At 43.9% G+C, this 16,617-nt stretch overlaps 1 protein-coding gene across 1 annotated transcript; it reads left to right on the plus strand.

The window, feature by feature from the left end:
- The first annotated feature begins 1,523 nt into the window (after positions 1-1,523).
- Positions 1,524-12,434, plus strand: LDHB (lactate dehydrogenase B). Its single transcript, XM_014262367.2, has 8 exons — positions 1,524-1,703; positions 3,090-3,221; positions 6,054-6,171; positions 6,648-6,821; positions 8,607-8,780; positions 10,309-10,426; positions 11,247-11,370; positions 12,087-12,434. The coding sequence occupies exons 2-8, from the start codon at positions 3,096-3,098 to the stop codon at positions 12,252-12,254; spliced, it is 1,002 nt and encodes a 333-aa protein (XP_014117842.1). The 5' UTR covers positions 1,524-1,703; positions 3,090-3,095; the 3' UTR covers positions 12,255-12,434.
- The last annotated feature ends 4,183 nt before the right edge of the window (positions 12,435-16,617 follow it).

Genomic DNA, 16,617 nt, shown 5'->3' on the forward strand with positions numbered 1-16,617 from the left:
CTGCCATGTCCATTTAGATTGAAAGGACTTCAGGGAGGGGATTAAATACCCCGTGCTTTTAGCACTGCATGAGAAATTAAGCCTGATCTAAATGAGGGCCCAGAAGAGCTGTTGTAACCTGTGGTAAATGGTACAGTCTGCCTTTTAAAGCTTTAATATCTTGCAAATAGGAATGTAGCATTTCACTCTCTAATTCTAAATGCTACTGTGCTACTGTGATTATTGAAAGTCCATAAGGAGAGAGAAGGATCCTGTCCAAAGAAAACACAATACAGTGGTGAACGCTCCTCACAACAGGCACTGGCAGGACAAGGACCGTTGGTTACAGTTCAGGAATTAAAAAAACTTCCTGTGGTCCTTCCCTAACCTCTCCAGAATATTTTTATCTCCCTTCCTCCCTATTTCCTTAAATTTCAGCTGTTCATGTTCCTGTTGTAATTATAGAAGATAGATTTTCTGACCCTTACATTTCATTGTGTAATTATTATTTACCTCCAGCTCCCATTGCAGCCATAATTTCAAAGTCTTGAATTGACGTTCTTAAAGCAAGCTGCTACCTGAAGTGTCATGTAGATGGCTTAACTAATTTCTTTCTCTGCAGGGGACCCTTTGCAACATCAAACAATGTGAACAAGCAAAGAAGGCCACAGTTAGACAGTGATTTCAAGCCAGCACGGATCTGCAGTGATCTGCTGCCCAGAAAAGCAGTTTTCATCCTTTGCTCACCACCACGTTCACCACCTCTCTCATGCTCACATCATCATTTGTTTGGCTGCTTGGTGAGCCACAGGGAATTAATCCAGTTATTACTAAACCCAGCAAAATATCTGGAAAAAAATAAAATAAAATAAATAAAATTTTAAACTAGCTGCAACAACAGAATAAAAAAGAATAAAGTTTTTTTAAAAAAAAAAAAAAAAAAAAGAGGTAGCCACAATTGCAGGCAGAGCTAGGCTCTCTGCCTAGTCCCATTTAACCCAGTGACTTATTTGGGAGGACTCTGGAATCTACTGTTCTGTTTTCCCTCTTCTGAGAGAGACCAAATCATGTTCCGGGTGATGAGGAACCTAAAGCTTTCTGTTTTCTTCCCCACTGGGACGAATTGCATACCATTCAATGTTCTGTTTCTACTTTCTTCCTTTACAGCTAGAAAGATGTAATGTTACAGCTTTAGAACAAAACACTATTTCGTATATTTTGCTTGCTTTGGTCCTGGAGGAATTCCAAGAAATCACTTCCTTCTCTACTCAGCAGCAGTGGCCTATTGTACACCCGGATTTTCAGTTTGTGCGTTCCCTGGGCCTGAGGAAAATACCTGACTCTTATTGCTATTTACAGTGCCGGGGCTGCTTATTATTTTAACAAGGCGTTAAACTACATTCACGCTTATTACCATTTTAAAGGGATGCTCTACTGGATATCGCTAAATAGAATGAATGTGATGCGCGTTTGGCCGCAGCCCAAGGAGAGGGAGGAGGCGTGGTGGTGAGGCTCCGCTCAGGTTACATTCCTTGTTGGCCTGCCTCAGGTTACATCCCTTATTCCGGCCAAGGCATCGCTCCGTGCCTCCAGAAGGGATTCGTCCAACCACCAAAAATCCAACCGGAGTCAGCCCCAAGGCAAGAAATCAGCGAGCGCAAAAATCAGATAACCCTGACTGAGGAGATATCCCCAACTTGAGCAACCTCTCCCCGAAAGATCAGGTAAAGTACTTTATTTTCCCCGTATTTTAACCTCCCTTGCAACGACTCTGGCCAAGCCTGTGGCTCTGTGATGCCAGGGACCAACAGCCCCGTCGTCCCCTGTGAAAGTGACGCTGCCGAGGCCACCAGTGCCCGCTCCCCAGAAGAAGCATCGCTGCTCCCGGCCGCGCATCCAGCGGGGCCACAGCTCCAGGGACGGGCCGGCACTGCGCCACTGCGGGGCCGGGACAGCGACATCCTTGAGGCTCCGTCCTTGGCGGGGATTGAGCGCGCGTCCGCCGCCTCCCCCCGGTGCCGCGGCCGGGACCGCCCCTTCCGCTGCGGAGCGCTCATTGCCCGAGACCCGAGCCCCCGGCTCCCTTCGCCCCCTTCCGCTGCGGAGCGCTCGCTGCTCGAGCCCCGGGCTCCCCGCCGCTCCCGTAGCGGAGGTGCGGAGCACTCGTTGCCCGAGCCCCGCGCCGCTTCCGTTGCGGAGCTCTCGTTGGCCGAACGCCGCACACCGCGCTCCGCTCGCCGCTTCTGCGCTGCTCCCGCTGCCCGGTGCGTACGGGGAGACCCCGCTCCGGGACGGGGGCTGCTGGATGCCCGCCCAGCCGGCCCGTCACTGTTGCCCCGGGTGGCTCGATCCCGCCGGGGTTGTGCCGTTGCCGCGGGCCGAGCATCCCTGCGTGGGCAGCGGGTGATGACTGGGGTGGCCGCGCCTGGCTCGCCAGGGTTCTTGTTGGGGTCTGGAGTGGCCGGAGCCGAACTGCGGTTCCCGGATGTTTGGGTTGGGGTTTGGGGCGGCCGGAGCCAGGCTGCGGGCCCCGAGGATTTGCGTCTGGGATGGCTTAAATTGGGCTGTGGCTGCCGAGTGTTAGGGGTGGGGGCCGGAGCCGGGCGGTGGCTCCGGGCTGGTCCCCAGCCGTGCTCAGGGTGCCCCGGTGCCTCTGGCTGCCCTGCGGCCTGGCGCGGCCGTGGGCCCCAGGGAGCCTCGAGGGCCCGGGGAAAGGAACCGGGGAAGCCCCAGCCCGCTCCCTGCAACCCGGCTGGCTCGTGGTGTCCCATCCCGGGCCCCCGGTGTGCCGAGGGGTGAATGCTCAGGGCCCGGCAGCGGTGATGGAATTTCTCCCTCCGGCGGGCGGCCCTGGGAACGCCGAGAGCGGGGTGTGCTGCCGAAACCTCCCCCGGTCAGCCCCTGGCCGGGTACAGGCAGGGCCCAGAGCCCCGCGGTGTGTGGGTGGTGTGGGGTGACTCGTGGCTGGGAAGGAGCCTTGCGAGCAAGGGCAGCGTGCCTGGAGCCGCCTTACGTAAAGGCGGCTGTGGCAGGTGACTCCCCCATTCACAACATGACTTTCAGCTCCCTCTGGCCCGCTCTGATCCACATCTTTCTGTTTCTCCTCACAGAGCACCATGGCCACTGTCAAGGACAAGCTGATCAGCCCCATTGCAGAGGCATCGAAGGCTCCCAACAACAAGATCACGGTTGTGGGGGTTGGCCAGGTTGGGATGGCCTCTGCTATCAGCATCCTTGGGAAGGTACGGCTCAAGGACAGCGTGCTCTCCAAGCTCCCGTGCTGTCGTGCTCTGCACTGCCTGTCTTAGCAAAGGGTGGGACGTTTGGGAGGTTGGCACAGGAATGAATCATTAGCAGTTTGGGTAGGCAAGCAGTGACCTACAAGCTTGACCTCCACATTCAGCCTTTCCTTGTTCTCTCACCTTTCTGGCTGTGCTTAGCAGTAAATGTCTCTTTAGGCAGAATGATTTTCCCAGCTGCTGGGAAAATGTAGGTAGGGCTGACTCAGCAGCCCCTGCCAAACTTCTCATTCTTGTCTTAGGTTTTTATTCTCCCACAGCAAAGCTGGAGTTTGCTTGGTGAGGGAGCTCTGCTGGACAAAGAATGGGGACAGAGCAAAAATCTAGGTGAATTACAGGATAGGAATTAAGAGGGTTTGCTTTTTATTATTTTAAAGAATATGTGCCCTAGTAGCCAAAAATAATGCTATCCCCCTCAGCAGCTTTTTGATTTCTCTTAAGCCCTTTTTGCTTGTTTATGTGACTTTATTTTTTCCAGAGAGGTATTAGCTAGTTTTTAAATAACTAAAAACAGAGGGTTGGACTTAGAGGTTATTATGACTTTTCCTATTACTGGTTTGTGGGATATTTTTGTCAAATCTCATGGTGCAGGCTTTGAGCAAAGTAAAAGCTTATTAATCAACGAGGATGTCCTGTTCTTTGCACTTAGTTTTTAGAGAATATTGTGAATTCACTAAATTTGAAAAGATGGAAACTGCAGATTTTTTTTTTTTTGTTTTTAAAAGAAGGCATCAGCAGATGTACCCTGCCCCCTTGCAGGGGCAGATCTTGAATCAGGTATCTCACAGTCAGCTGAAAAATCTTGGTTGTACGAATAAACCGTGTATTTTGCTGTTGATGATCCTCCAGTGTATTACCCTGAGGATGTATGTTTTAATGCATGTTTAATGCATTTAATTGTTAAAAAAAAAAAAAAGGTAAGGCCTTTCACTTGCTGATATTCATGAGCCCTGTGAGCATGGAAAAACTGACAGAGCAGGCCACAGTGAAACTAAGTGTGAAACTGATGCAAATGTGGCAAATAGTTTTTAAATAAATAAGGAAGAAATCTAATGGAAAAACAGGGATAGTTCATTGTGGGTTTTTATATTTTTAAGCACATTATTGCCTCTCATGGTCTGAAATCAGTTGGTTTTGAAGTGCTGTAACCTGTGAGGGAGCAAGGTGATGTTACCACAAACTGAACCACAATTCAGCATTCGTTTATTGCATTTCTCTAAGCAGGATCAAACTGTGTTGTCAGATACCTAAGCACAAAGTTTTAATGTTAATGAACAGTATGGACCAAACCCAGAAAACGAACTGGTTTTAAATTCTTCAAGCATGGATGATAACATGGAGTTTATTTTAATCAGGATTCTGCTTTTACTCTCTCACATGTACAAGCTGCAGTATAAAGTGTTTTTATAATAAAACCATCTGATTCTTGTAGCTGAATTATAATAATGTAATAGAATCATTTGGGCTGGAAAAGATCTCTTATGATGATTGAGACCAACCAACCCAGCACTGCCAAGTCCAGCATGTCCCCAGGTGCCACATCTAAAAGTTTTATAAACACATCAAAGGATTGTGACCTAACAGCTTCCCTGGGCAGCCTGTTTCAATGCCTGACCACTCTTCTGGTCATGAATTTTTTCCTCCTGTCCAATGTAAACCTCCCCTGGCACAGCCTGTGTCCTGTCCCTTGTTTCCTGGGTGCAGAGCCTGACCGTCCTGGGCTGCCCCCTCTTGTCAGAGTCAGAAGGTCCCTCCTGAGCCTCCTTTTCTCCGGGCTGAGCTCCTCCAGCTCCCTCAGCTCCTCCTGATGGTCCAGCCCTTTCCACAGCTACCCTGGACACACTCCAGCCCTTCAATGTCTTTGTAGTGAGGGAACACAGGATTTGAGGTGTGGCCTCACCAGTGCCAAGCCCAGGGGCACTGCTCTCTCTGGTCCTGCTGGCCACACTATTCCTGATACAGCCAGAATGCCTTTGACCTTTTTGGCCAGCTCTGCTGGCACATGTTCAGCCACTGCTGCCCAATATGGCGTGGATTTGACTTGTGCAAGATGCTTGGCTCTAGTACTGATTTCAGATTGTTGGTGTGGTATTAAATATATAAATTTGCATGACTCTAAAATTTCCACTATAACCAAATATAACCAAATAACCAAATATAACCAAATAACCAAAATTGGTTATTTACTTCTGGCTCAGTTAGAGGCAAATCACTGATGTTACCATTCTGATTTAGAAATGGAAGCTAAATCTGTTCTGCCATGTTAATATCACACAGTAGCTCCTGTAGAGAAAAACAGCCCAAGAATCCTTTTTCTCTCAATTTTAGTGTTGAGGAAGTCAACTTTTGTGAAATGAATTGACTGATGGCATGTTGAAAGAGAATACTTATTTGATAATTACATGGTGTGTTCTTTCAGTTATTTAAATATTTAAAGCAGGCCTATTTTCTGGATAGATTTAGAGGGTTTGCCACAACTCTGAAAGATGCAACTTTTTTCCAAAGGTAATAACTAAACTAAGAAGTGCTTTCCTAGCAAAGGGTTGGCTGTGCACTGTGTTTGGAAAGTCTGAGTTAGTTCCATGAAGCTGTGCTGTAGCAGCCTCAGATTTTGTGAGATGCATCAGAACACCAAGATAGGGCTGGTTTATTTGGAGAAGAGATGCTTTCAGATGGGTGAAATGTGTTACTTTAAAATGTAATTTAGCTCAACTCTGGGTTAACTTTAAAATGCATGTGAACTTCTTCATTGACTCCAAATTTTGCTGTTTTCAGGGTCTTTGTGATGAGCTTGCTTTGGTTGATGTTATGGAAGACAAACTAAAAGGAGAAATGATGGACCTGCAGCATGGGAGCATGTTCCTTCACACTCATAAGATCGTGGCAGACAAAGGTGCACTTCACTTTCTTTGATTTAACACTGGTATTCTGTGACTCTGCTTAATAGTGGAGAATTAGTTGGGCAGTGCCAAAGAACTCTTAGGATTTGGCATTGAAGAAGTTGAAATGTATGAGTTAGAGTGAGGATGAACACCATAATGGGAGTAGCTCTCTCTTACATCTCTTTACAATTTGTGTCTTGTTTAATAAAATTGATTTTAGTGAAACTGTATATAGAAGAAATAGTATTATTTTCATAGTGGAAATAAGAGTCAGAATGGTTAAATGTACTCTCAACACCCACATATTGATATATTAGGTCAGTGTTATGAGATGGTGCTGGCTTTCAAACTGATGTCTTGTGTTTTTGGGTTTGAATGCAATGCACAGTGCAGAAGCTCCCTGTAACTCCGGTATTAACACAGTGCTACTGAATTAGTGGAATTGTTTTAAATACCCTCTGTATCTTCTCCCCTGTGCTCTGGTTAGACTATGCTGTCACTGCCAACTCCAAGATCGTGGTGGTGACTGCAGGAGTCCGTCAGCAGGAGGGGGAGAGTCGGCTCAACCTGGTGCAGAGGAATGTGAACGTCTTCAAATTCATCATTCCTCAGATTGTCAAGTACAGCCCCAACTGCATCATCCTGGTGGTTTCCAATCCAGGTAAGGCAGTCTTTTCCTAAATACTTACATATTTGGTTTGGCAAAATAAAACATTAGTTAGTTCTCAGAAAATCTCTTCAAATACAAATTTTTGAAACTTAATAGCTTTTTGTGGACATCTGATGGTACAGATAAATACTCTGTACTTTCTGATGCTCTCTTTATTCAGAACTTGTCGTGTTGTCCATATTTTAAAAGAATGCTTTGTGATAAATACTTAGGTTCTTTGCATACTTTGGCTTAAGCAATAGAAGGTTTAAAATTTTTATCTCTAATGGATAGCTTTTGTGTCTGGATAGGATAGGGCTGTTTTTCAGCATGAAGAACTTGTCCTATAGTCATGGCTATGTTTTCAGGAGAAAGAATTTGCATGCTGAAGGCGATGGTGAAACAAGGGCTGATTGTACTCCACAGTTCAGTTAAAACAGAAAAAGAGTTAATTACGTATATTTGTATGCTCACTTGCAAGTATCTCATTGCACTGAAACAGTTTGGATATTTGGATGTCTAAAGGTGACTGTAAATGTTCTGATGGGCTTTGTAGGGCGTCCCTGTAGGGTTGTCTTTGCTTACTTCAACATCTGAAGCCAGCACTGAAGAACTGTGGTGATGAAGTGACACTGCTTTTAAAGATAACCTGGCAGAGTAGAACCAGTGTATGCTCTGTTGGGGGTTGAGTAATTCAGTGGTGTACAATTAGCCGGTGTTTTGAGCAAATACAGTAACTTGCAGCAGTTTTAATCACTTACCTGAAAACCAAACTGAGACAAAGATCAGGCAGTTCTTGTTGTATCAAGGTTGAATTCAACCTGTCAACCTCTCCAGCAGAGCAGCTGCAGGAGGAGAATTGCATGGTGCTTTTTCAGAATTGTTTTTATAATCCTTTGTTTTCTCTGTGTGGGGTTTTGTCGACTAGTCTTATATAGTGAAGGTCATTGAGACCCCATGAGAAAGGAGGTGTAACCTTGGTGCCCTTCCCTGCCCCAGCTGAAGCTGTAGGGAACATGCCTCTTGTGAGGTATGAACTGTGCTTTGGTGCCTGAGCAGAGCAAATAATGCATTTCAGATCTGTCTACACAAATGTGTTGCCTCCTGAGAACTGCCTGGCTCCTCAGAGTTGGAGTCAGTTCCTGCAGCCTGGTTATTGTTGTTGCTTTGAGCTGTGGATTTGAGTTTTTCTCTCTGTTCACATCCTTCTGTCTGCCCAACCTAGCTTTGGATTTTTTCCTAAAACTGTATTTTTAGAAACACATGCAGCTAAAGCACATTGCTCATCTGGCTTTTCATGCTGCAGAGGTGGTAGATGCAGGAAGTGCTTAGTGCAAAGATCAAGAAACTAAACTGAAGGAATTTCCAACTACAAAGAGTATGTAAATCTCAGACTTTTGATTGTAAATTGTTTAACCTGTTGTCGTGATGGTGATCTGGAAGGGAACATTATTCAGGAAATTGCTGGAATGTTTTATCCACATGAGATCAGTCCCGGTTCTGAATGCCCTAGGGCTTTAATTGTGACCAAAAAAAGTGTGACCAACTTTAGCTGGTAGGAATCTAATCTCTAAAGACCTTCCTCGAATTTTCTTAGGACCCATCAAGCTACTGTTCAAAATTTCAAGCACTGTATCCATTTTAATCCCCCAAACAGTCAGGTCCAAAATTCCTTTACCAGTGAACACAGCTGTGTTTTGAGTCCTCTTGATTGCCCTGCTATGCTCAGTAAGGTAATTGTTGGAGCATTCTTGGTGTGAGTGGAGTTTCATTTGCCATGCATGCTTTTCCTTTCAGTGGATATATTAACCTATGTCACATGGAAGCTGAGTGGGCTGCCAAAAAACCGTGTGATTGGAAGTGGCTGCAATCTGGACACAGCCAGATTCCGTTATCTGATGTCTGAGAAACTTGGGATCCATCCAAGCAGCTGCCATGGCTGGATCTTGGGAGAGCACGGTGATTCCAGTGGTAAGGAGCAGTTCTGACCTCCCTGGGAATGAGCAATATCATATCAGAGGTTGAGGCCTGAGGTTTGTTACAAGATTCTGAAGGAATAGCTGCAGTTGAGCTTGAGTAACTTGGTACTTTGCTGTATTTTTATGAAGATTAGAGTTGAGGAAATCTACAGGAAATCTACCTATACATATTTAATAAATATGATTGTGGCTGTACAATTAAAGCCTGAACTGAAAGGGCCAATTTTGTGAGGTTCTGTTGTGAAGGCTACAGCTTGGTCCTCCTCTTTATCCTCAGTTTTTGGAGTACCATTCAATAGCCTGTAGCACAGTTCTCTGAAATCACTATCAGCACTTGCTAGGTCAATAGCATAGCTTGTTATTGGCTAACAAAATTATCCCTTACCTTATTTTGTGACTTTTCTCCTTGCTGTTTGAAACAGAGGTAGTTTTAAAATGTGAAATCAAAAAAGTTTATCTGTCCTAATTCAGTTCATGTGTTGCCGCTGGTGCTGAGTAGATCACACGGACACAGCTCGAGGTGTGGTGAAAGGAAAAGACTTTATTTTTCCTCCCAGGATTTATAAGTTTCTGACCACGGCCAGGGATTGGATGGTTAGGATAACACCTTCCCACTGCACTGGCCATGACAAGATGTGTAACAGAAAGAATGTATACCTATCTCTATGTTTACAGTTACTGTCCTGGGAAAGTCTTAGAAAACTATGTCAGCAAGCTCAGAAGCTGAGTTTTCAGGGCGACAGTTCATGTATTCCAAGTCTGAAATACTGCAGCAGAACGTTTATGTAGATTGTTACTGTTTTATATTTTCGTGCTGTGTATTTCTAAGGGAGTCACCTCTTCATTGTCCCTTTGCATTTGATCAAGTGCAGTGTCTGATACTGATAGCTGACAGCAGCAGTTATTGTAACCAGTCCTACACCGATGGAAGCAGAGTTTGGCTGAGTACATGCAGAGCTTATTCTGTGTCAGTGTCACAGCTGGTTTTGCTTTGAAGTAACTCCAAATTCCTGCTTACTTCCCAGAAACAGAGACTGAGCCTGCCTCTGAGCTTCCAGGATGCAGGGAGAGGTGCAAATTCCTTTCTTGATATTCTAAGCTTGCTTATTGTTATCCTCTTACTTGTGTAAATAAGAACGGACTTCTTGAAGGCCAATCCTAATACTGATTAGTGAAACTGCAAATGCTGCAGGTCTGAGTAAAATCAGCTCTAAAATCCTGGGTAGCTAAAATGTGACTTTTTACTAGAATATGATGTTTCTGACTTCAGAAACTTCCAGGGTCTGAAAGTTCTGCTGTCACATGTTACAAGTGACTTGTAAAAGTGCCAGTACTGAAACAGTCTCATGTTTGACTCCCAGACTTCTCAGATTCAACTGTAGCTAATAAAAACTTAAAACCTGCCTCAACCATTGTTGTGATTCTGGCTGCTCCTACTTTGTTTCCAATTATTTTAGCTAGGAAAGGTGGAGAAGGAGTTGCCAAGTGCTGTTGGCACTGATGTCCTGCCTCTGTTGCAGTGGCTGTTTGGAGCGGAGTGAACGTGGCAGGGGTTTGCCTCCAGGAGCTGAATCCTGCCATGGGAACTGACAGTGATCCTGAGAACTGGAAGGAGATCCACAAACAAGTGGTTGCAAGGTATGATGAATGTGGATGGATGCCATGCTGACAACAGTTTGTCTGCACTCTGCCTCTGTTCTGGTGCAGCTTTCATGCCCTCTTAGGTAGAGCATTGCTTGAGTGAGTGGGACTGTTTTTTTAAACACAGAAATGCATGATTTCAGCTGGTAAGATTTGTTATCCTGCAGAGAGATAAGTTATTGCATAACAAACCTACTCAAGTGCTGGAGCACCTAGAGCTGTGGGTGCTTGTTTTCCCAGATGAGCTTCTTCAATGGGTAACTTAGTTCAAAGGGCACAAGCCCAGGAAAAGAGAGCATGCTTCTGTGAGCAGAGTGCTGGAATTGGGGAAAATTCTGTTCAGGGATGCAGGAGAGTTTGTGCACAGCTGACTACATGTTGCTAAGTCTTCTGTGAAGTGAATATATGCTCACTGGGATAAAGTGTGTGCCGATGTTGGCTAAAAACCTCAGGATGTAGTGGTGCCTTGACTCTTAAATGTTTACCTATTCCATTGTGCCCCTGACTGAAACAGTGAACTTGTCAGGTATAGGTGTGGTTTTCTACTTAACACTAGGATCTCTTTCTAGATGGCATCTAATTTTGTTTTCAGCTAATCCTGTGAGAACAGCAGGATTCTTTGTTATGCATAGGGGATAAGGTAGATTTTATGCTTTAATGTCGAAATACATAACTTGGACATTTTAATTCCAAAACTTAGTGTGTTTCAGGAGTTTGAAAACTTTAAAATGGCTGACATTCACTCGTTTTAAGACTTGTAATTTGCAGTGACTTGCTTGATGCTTCTCCATGAAGTTGTATTTCAATGTTTCCTTAGTGCCTACGAGGTGATCAAACTAAAGGGATACACAAACTGGGCTATTGGCCTTAGTGTGGCTGACCTCTGTGAGACCATACTGAAGAACCTGTTCCGGATTCATTCAGTTGCTACTCTGGTAAAGGTAAGAATTGACAGCTACTTGGGCACTGTGGCTCATTTTATTGTTCTGGACAAGCTAAATAGCCTCAGTTAGCAAGATGCTGAATGAAGAAAGCTTTGTAAAATACTACTCTGAATTTCAAATGGCAGCTTACTATTGCTGTTTGTTCTAGGCTGACCTCTTAGCCTACTCTCACAAGTATGGAGCTGAAAATAAAGTTCTGTGTGCAGACCTACCCTTTTGTGAAGTTTTGCCATGTATGGCATAGGCAGATTCCTTGAAAGGACGTTTCAGTGTAAAAGTGGAAGTTTTCTTGCAGGTCCAGCTGTGATTCCAGGAACCACTGTCCTTTTATAGCTGGTGTAAGTGGCTGCATGTGGTCTGTACCAGCTCCACAAGCTCTGCTGCAGCAAGGGCTCTGAGCAGGGGGAACTGCTCCCTCTGTTGGCCTGTCCTAATCCTGTGTCTAAATCTTTTCAGTTCCTTGCTATATAGAACTAAAAATGAGAGAGAGGTTTGAAGGTGGGGTTTCTGCCATCAGCTGTTTGGTATTGCCAGGCATTTGGTTCAGAACAGCTCTATACTATCTATTTTCTTGAATACTTCATGGCTGAAATTTTTCTACAGGTTGTAAAACAGTGGTTTTTGAGCTCTGCTCTGAGGAGGTTCTCTGCAGCATAAACCAATCACAAATCTGTGGTGACAGGCCTTTGTCTGATCTCTTTTGTTTGTGACAGGGCATGTATGGCATTCAGAATGATGTCTTCTTGAGCCTGCCTTCTGTCCTAAGTGCCTCTGGCCTGACAAGTGTCATCAACCAAAAGCTGAAGGACGATGAGGTGACCCAGCTGAGGCAGAGTGCAGACACACTGTGGAACGTCCAGAAGGATATCAAGGATCTGTAACTTGTGAATGTTAGGTTCCAGCAATATAAAAACAGCATGTTGTTTGCAGATGTGGGCTCTACTCACTGTATATCTCAATGGTTAACATGAAATGTTCTTCCAGACTTTGGTCCATGGTAGCTAAACTTATGCTTGCTGTAACGCACAAATCCTATGAACAAATAAAGCAATTTTCAGGCATCTTTGGTTGTCCTAGTGACTTTTTCAGTATGTAAATTATCTGACTGTTATAAATGCATATTGTGATGTTGGCTTTTCACATGTATTAAGATGAATGTTACATGTATAATGTTAGAACGGCTTTTGCTGTGTGAGCGTAGTCTTTTTCTCCTGCTATTAGCAAGAATTTAGGTGTAGGTCAGAATAATTTAGGTGTTATGTTCAGGTCCTGCCTGAAAGGGCAGGATAACCTCCATTGAACAGATGATGGGGCCCAGGCTGCTATCAACACTCACTGCCTGTGGAAGAAGCCAAAGCCCAAATTAAAAGATGATGAGAAAGGAATTAAAACTGCAAAGCCAAGAAATGCGCATGCTCTAAAAAAGCGGATCCAAGGAGTGGCCATGCAAAACAGTTCCTGGCAAAGTTTGAAAATGCATCAAGTCCATGCAGTAGAAACAGTATATAAAGGGTGTTTCTAAAGCACCAGGTGTGCTCTTGGCAGAGAGCCGAGCACCTGGCCGTTTTAACCCTTTGCTTTATTGTCTTTGTCTCCTATTACCTTTTTGTTTTTATTGAACCTTTTAAATTTTATCAGGAGAGTGAACTTCGCTTTTCACATGCCTTACTCTGGCATTCTCTTAGTGTTTGCTGCAGACTGCATGGAAGCATAGATTTGATGGGTCCTTATGACAGGTTGGAAACAAAGTAGTAAGAGTGAATTGATGGAGTTTCAGTAACACCACCTTGCTGTGAGGCTTTTCTCAGTCCAGGTGCTGAGTAAATGTAGTTCGTTCCCAGACCTGTTTCTGATAGAGAACTTCATAGTTTTACTGATGGGTAGAGGAAATTCAATGAGCATTTGGCTCTGTGCCACTAGCCAAAAATATGCCAACAGTAAGGTTCTGTATGCCACTGGCATAGAAGGAGTCCCATAGATCTCTTCTGGATTAAATTTTTTGCTTGTTAATGTTGTCTAGTTCTTATAATTAAAAAAAAAAAAAAAACAGCATTATTTTCTATTTTGATTATCCAAAATTCAAGATTTTTTCTGAACTTAGACTGGAATGTTGTGGTTTTGGTCTTGTTAATTAAACAAGCCAAGTTGGGTCTTAAATCTCTAAATTTCAGCATGATTGTTAAAGTCTTTATATACTTGGAGGGGGAGCAGATTAAAAAAAAATCCTAAAGTTTATTTCTTAATCACTTACCATTATGGAGTAAATATTAACCATAAAATAGAACTGCTCAACCTAAATGTCCAGGGGACAGACAGCATAAAATCCATCTGTCTTGTGGGTCCTGTAAGTTTTGTTTCATAACAAATGGTGTGAGACTATGCTGGAGTAATTTGAAGTTCTTTTCTATCTGCATTAAAATGCTTTGGATACTGGACTAAAACAATTCGACAAGCAGGTAGCTTAATTTTTGTAGTTCCTTTTAAAAGGGAAGATCATACAAGTGTTGTTATATTGCAGGTTAACTTCTGTGGTTCAGTAAGGATCATGTAGTTACTGAAATATGCATGGGATGCTGCTGGCAACATTATTTACAAAGGGTATCCCAGGGAGACCTCGGGAGATGTTTTATTCTTAGTTAAAGGCTAAATTCCAGACTTCCTTGCCAATAGGAGGGAGAAAATTATATTCTCTGCTTTCCTAGCTTGGTGTGGGAGATTTTATTGGACAGCTTTCCACACCTGGATGGATTAAAGTTCCTGCTAAGAACATGATCACGATCAGCTGGATTGTGAGGTAAATGGCACAAGATGCTGCCCTTTTCAGGACATAGCTATTAGGAAAATTCACCTGAGCACATTTAGTACAGGAACCTTGCAAAGTTCCTTCCTGCCTTTGTTTTTACACTCTTCTCAGGCAATGAAGTAATTAAAAGGGTTTGTTTGTGGGACCTTGCAGGATTCTTCATGCAGGATGTGCATGAAGAGGCATCAGCTGTCTCAGGGAACAGGGAGTAGGCCCTTTCCCCTTCTGGTGGTGTTATATATTGACATTTGAAGGTCACCTGGCTACAGTATATGGGATTTCTCACTGTTTGCATCCTCACCCATTAAAATGTAGGGTCAGACCTCGTTCTGTGGTTGGCAAACTGAGAGCCAAAGATACATTTTGACCATACACGGTCCTGGTGCTTGACCTGAGGGGTTCTGTCACCTGCTGTCTGTCAGCTACTTCAATCCCCTCCAGGTCCACAGGGGAGGATTTTTTTTGTTAGTGATCACAGACTTAACAAGATCTTTAGTGCCTAGACATTAAGCAAGCAGAGAGCTCATAACAAACTGTAAGTGGATACAGGTGAAGGAGGGAACTGAAGGAATGAAGAAAAAATTGGTTTGCATGGTGAGAACTTTCTTGCACATTAGCAGCCTCACTGTACTACCCTTTTTTTCTTTCTACTTTCCTTTTTTTCAACTTCTGCTTTTGGGGATATGACATCACGAAGGAAAATGATAAAAAATTTAGGCAGCAATGAATAGGCATCCTGGGTGTTACAGAGGATTAGTTCAAAATTGTTAAATAGGAATGAGTATTATAGGTTAGTGGATTTTAAGCTTTTATAAACAGGCTCTTCAGCTATTACTTGCATCCACTGATGTTTGTAAGCCCTATGCAAGTTCATCAATGATACTGTGATTATTGTCTCTTACCACAGACAATCTTTTATCTTCATTGCAGCTGCATGGCTGTAGAATAGCTTTCCTCTGCGTGTTTATACAATATCAGCCTATCACCTCCTATTACTTGGAGTCTATCCACAATTTAGTCTTTTATCAACCATATAAATTCCTAAATAATAATATTGCTATAGGACATCTGTGCATTCTTATCCAAATATAATAGGCTCATGTTTATCTTCTGTATGCTTTGTTTGTCCAGGTCATTGATACACAAACTTTGTTCTTGTTTTATCCCAAGAAAGGCAATACAGGTTTTTAGTCACATTTTTTAGTTAGATTCCTATATGTCACTATCTGTCACTCCTTGGTCCAACAGAGAACATTGTGGTACTGCTGGACAGAGTAGTGCAGCCAGCTGAAAGAAACACTTCAAAACACTTCAGAAAACTGAGGACAACCACCTCTGCTCACTCACACAGGGTAAGATCAGTAATGTTATTTTAATTGCCATAAGATGATTTTGTTAAAATTGAAAATTTAGCAAAATTGTTATTTTAATTTGCCATTGCACCCCCTTGCATTTGCAAGTGCACTAATACTGGCTGCAGAGCAGAAAGTCAGTCTGATTACCCTGCAAATGTACATATCGGACAGACATGGACAGACAACAGACACAAGGGATTTTACTGACTTTTAGTAGATCGTGTACTTTTTTACTAATCAAAGTGTTGATATATTTTATATATTAGTAAAGGCCTGTCTGCACAAACCAGTCTTTGAAATAAGTCGTGATATTAAAGGCTAAAGTCCTTGAAACCTTTCTGCAGAAGAGAGAGTAAAGCAAAACAATATCCTTGTGTATAAGAGAAAGAATGTAAACCTGTGTGTGTTAGCCAAGAGTAGCTTGCTCTGCCCGCGGACCCTGTAGAACCCTATAAAAGGTGTGCTAAAGATAGAAATAAATGGCATTCACTTTTACTTCTGTGAAGACTGGTGAATAAACTGGCGGTCTCCCAATATTTGGCGCTCTGAATGGGACACCCTGCGGGCAGGGGGGCTTCAGTGGATCCACGCACGGTGGGACGGAGCCTTGGACCGAGGTTGGTGGAGCGGATCTGAGTGCAGATAGACGCTGCCTTGGATCGATACCGGATAGGTGACCCCCGAATAAAGGGGGGTGAGTCGCTGGGGGAGTCCGAGGTGTGGGGGCGTTGTAGAGGAGTCACGACCTTTCCCCCCGCCGTTTGCCGCTAGCATGGATGTGGAATTTGCGGCAGCGAAAAAACTGCTTCTTAGCATCCTCGTTAAACGAGGCGAAGCAGCCCGGGAAAAGGACCTGGATATGCTCATTATATGGGCTAATTGTCATGGGCATTTGGCAGTGCCCTCACTGCTCTTTGCAGTGGAGGAACGGATGGATTTAAGGGCTCTCATATGGGAAACAGCAACCACAGAAAAGAGCAAGGACACTGTGTCTCTCGGTCGAACTTGGCAGATCGTAATTAATACCTTAAAAAAACAGAAAAGCGAGATATGCTGAGGCTGTGAGCCCCGTAATTCTACCTGTGT

The sequence above is a fragment of the Pseudopodoces humilis genome, chromosome 5 (assembly GCF_049639895.1).
Source record: "Pseudopodoces humilis isolate 2021_Gansu_Grassland_sample_001 chromosome 5, ASM4963989v1, whole genome shotgun sequence".
Lineage (NCBI taxonomy): Eukaryota > Metazoa > Chordata > Aves > Passeriformes > Paridae > Pseudopodoces > Pseudopodoces humilis.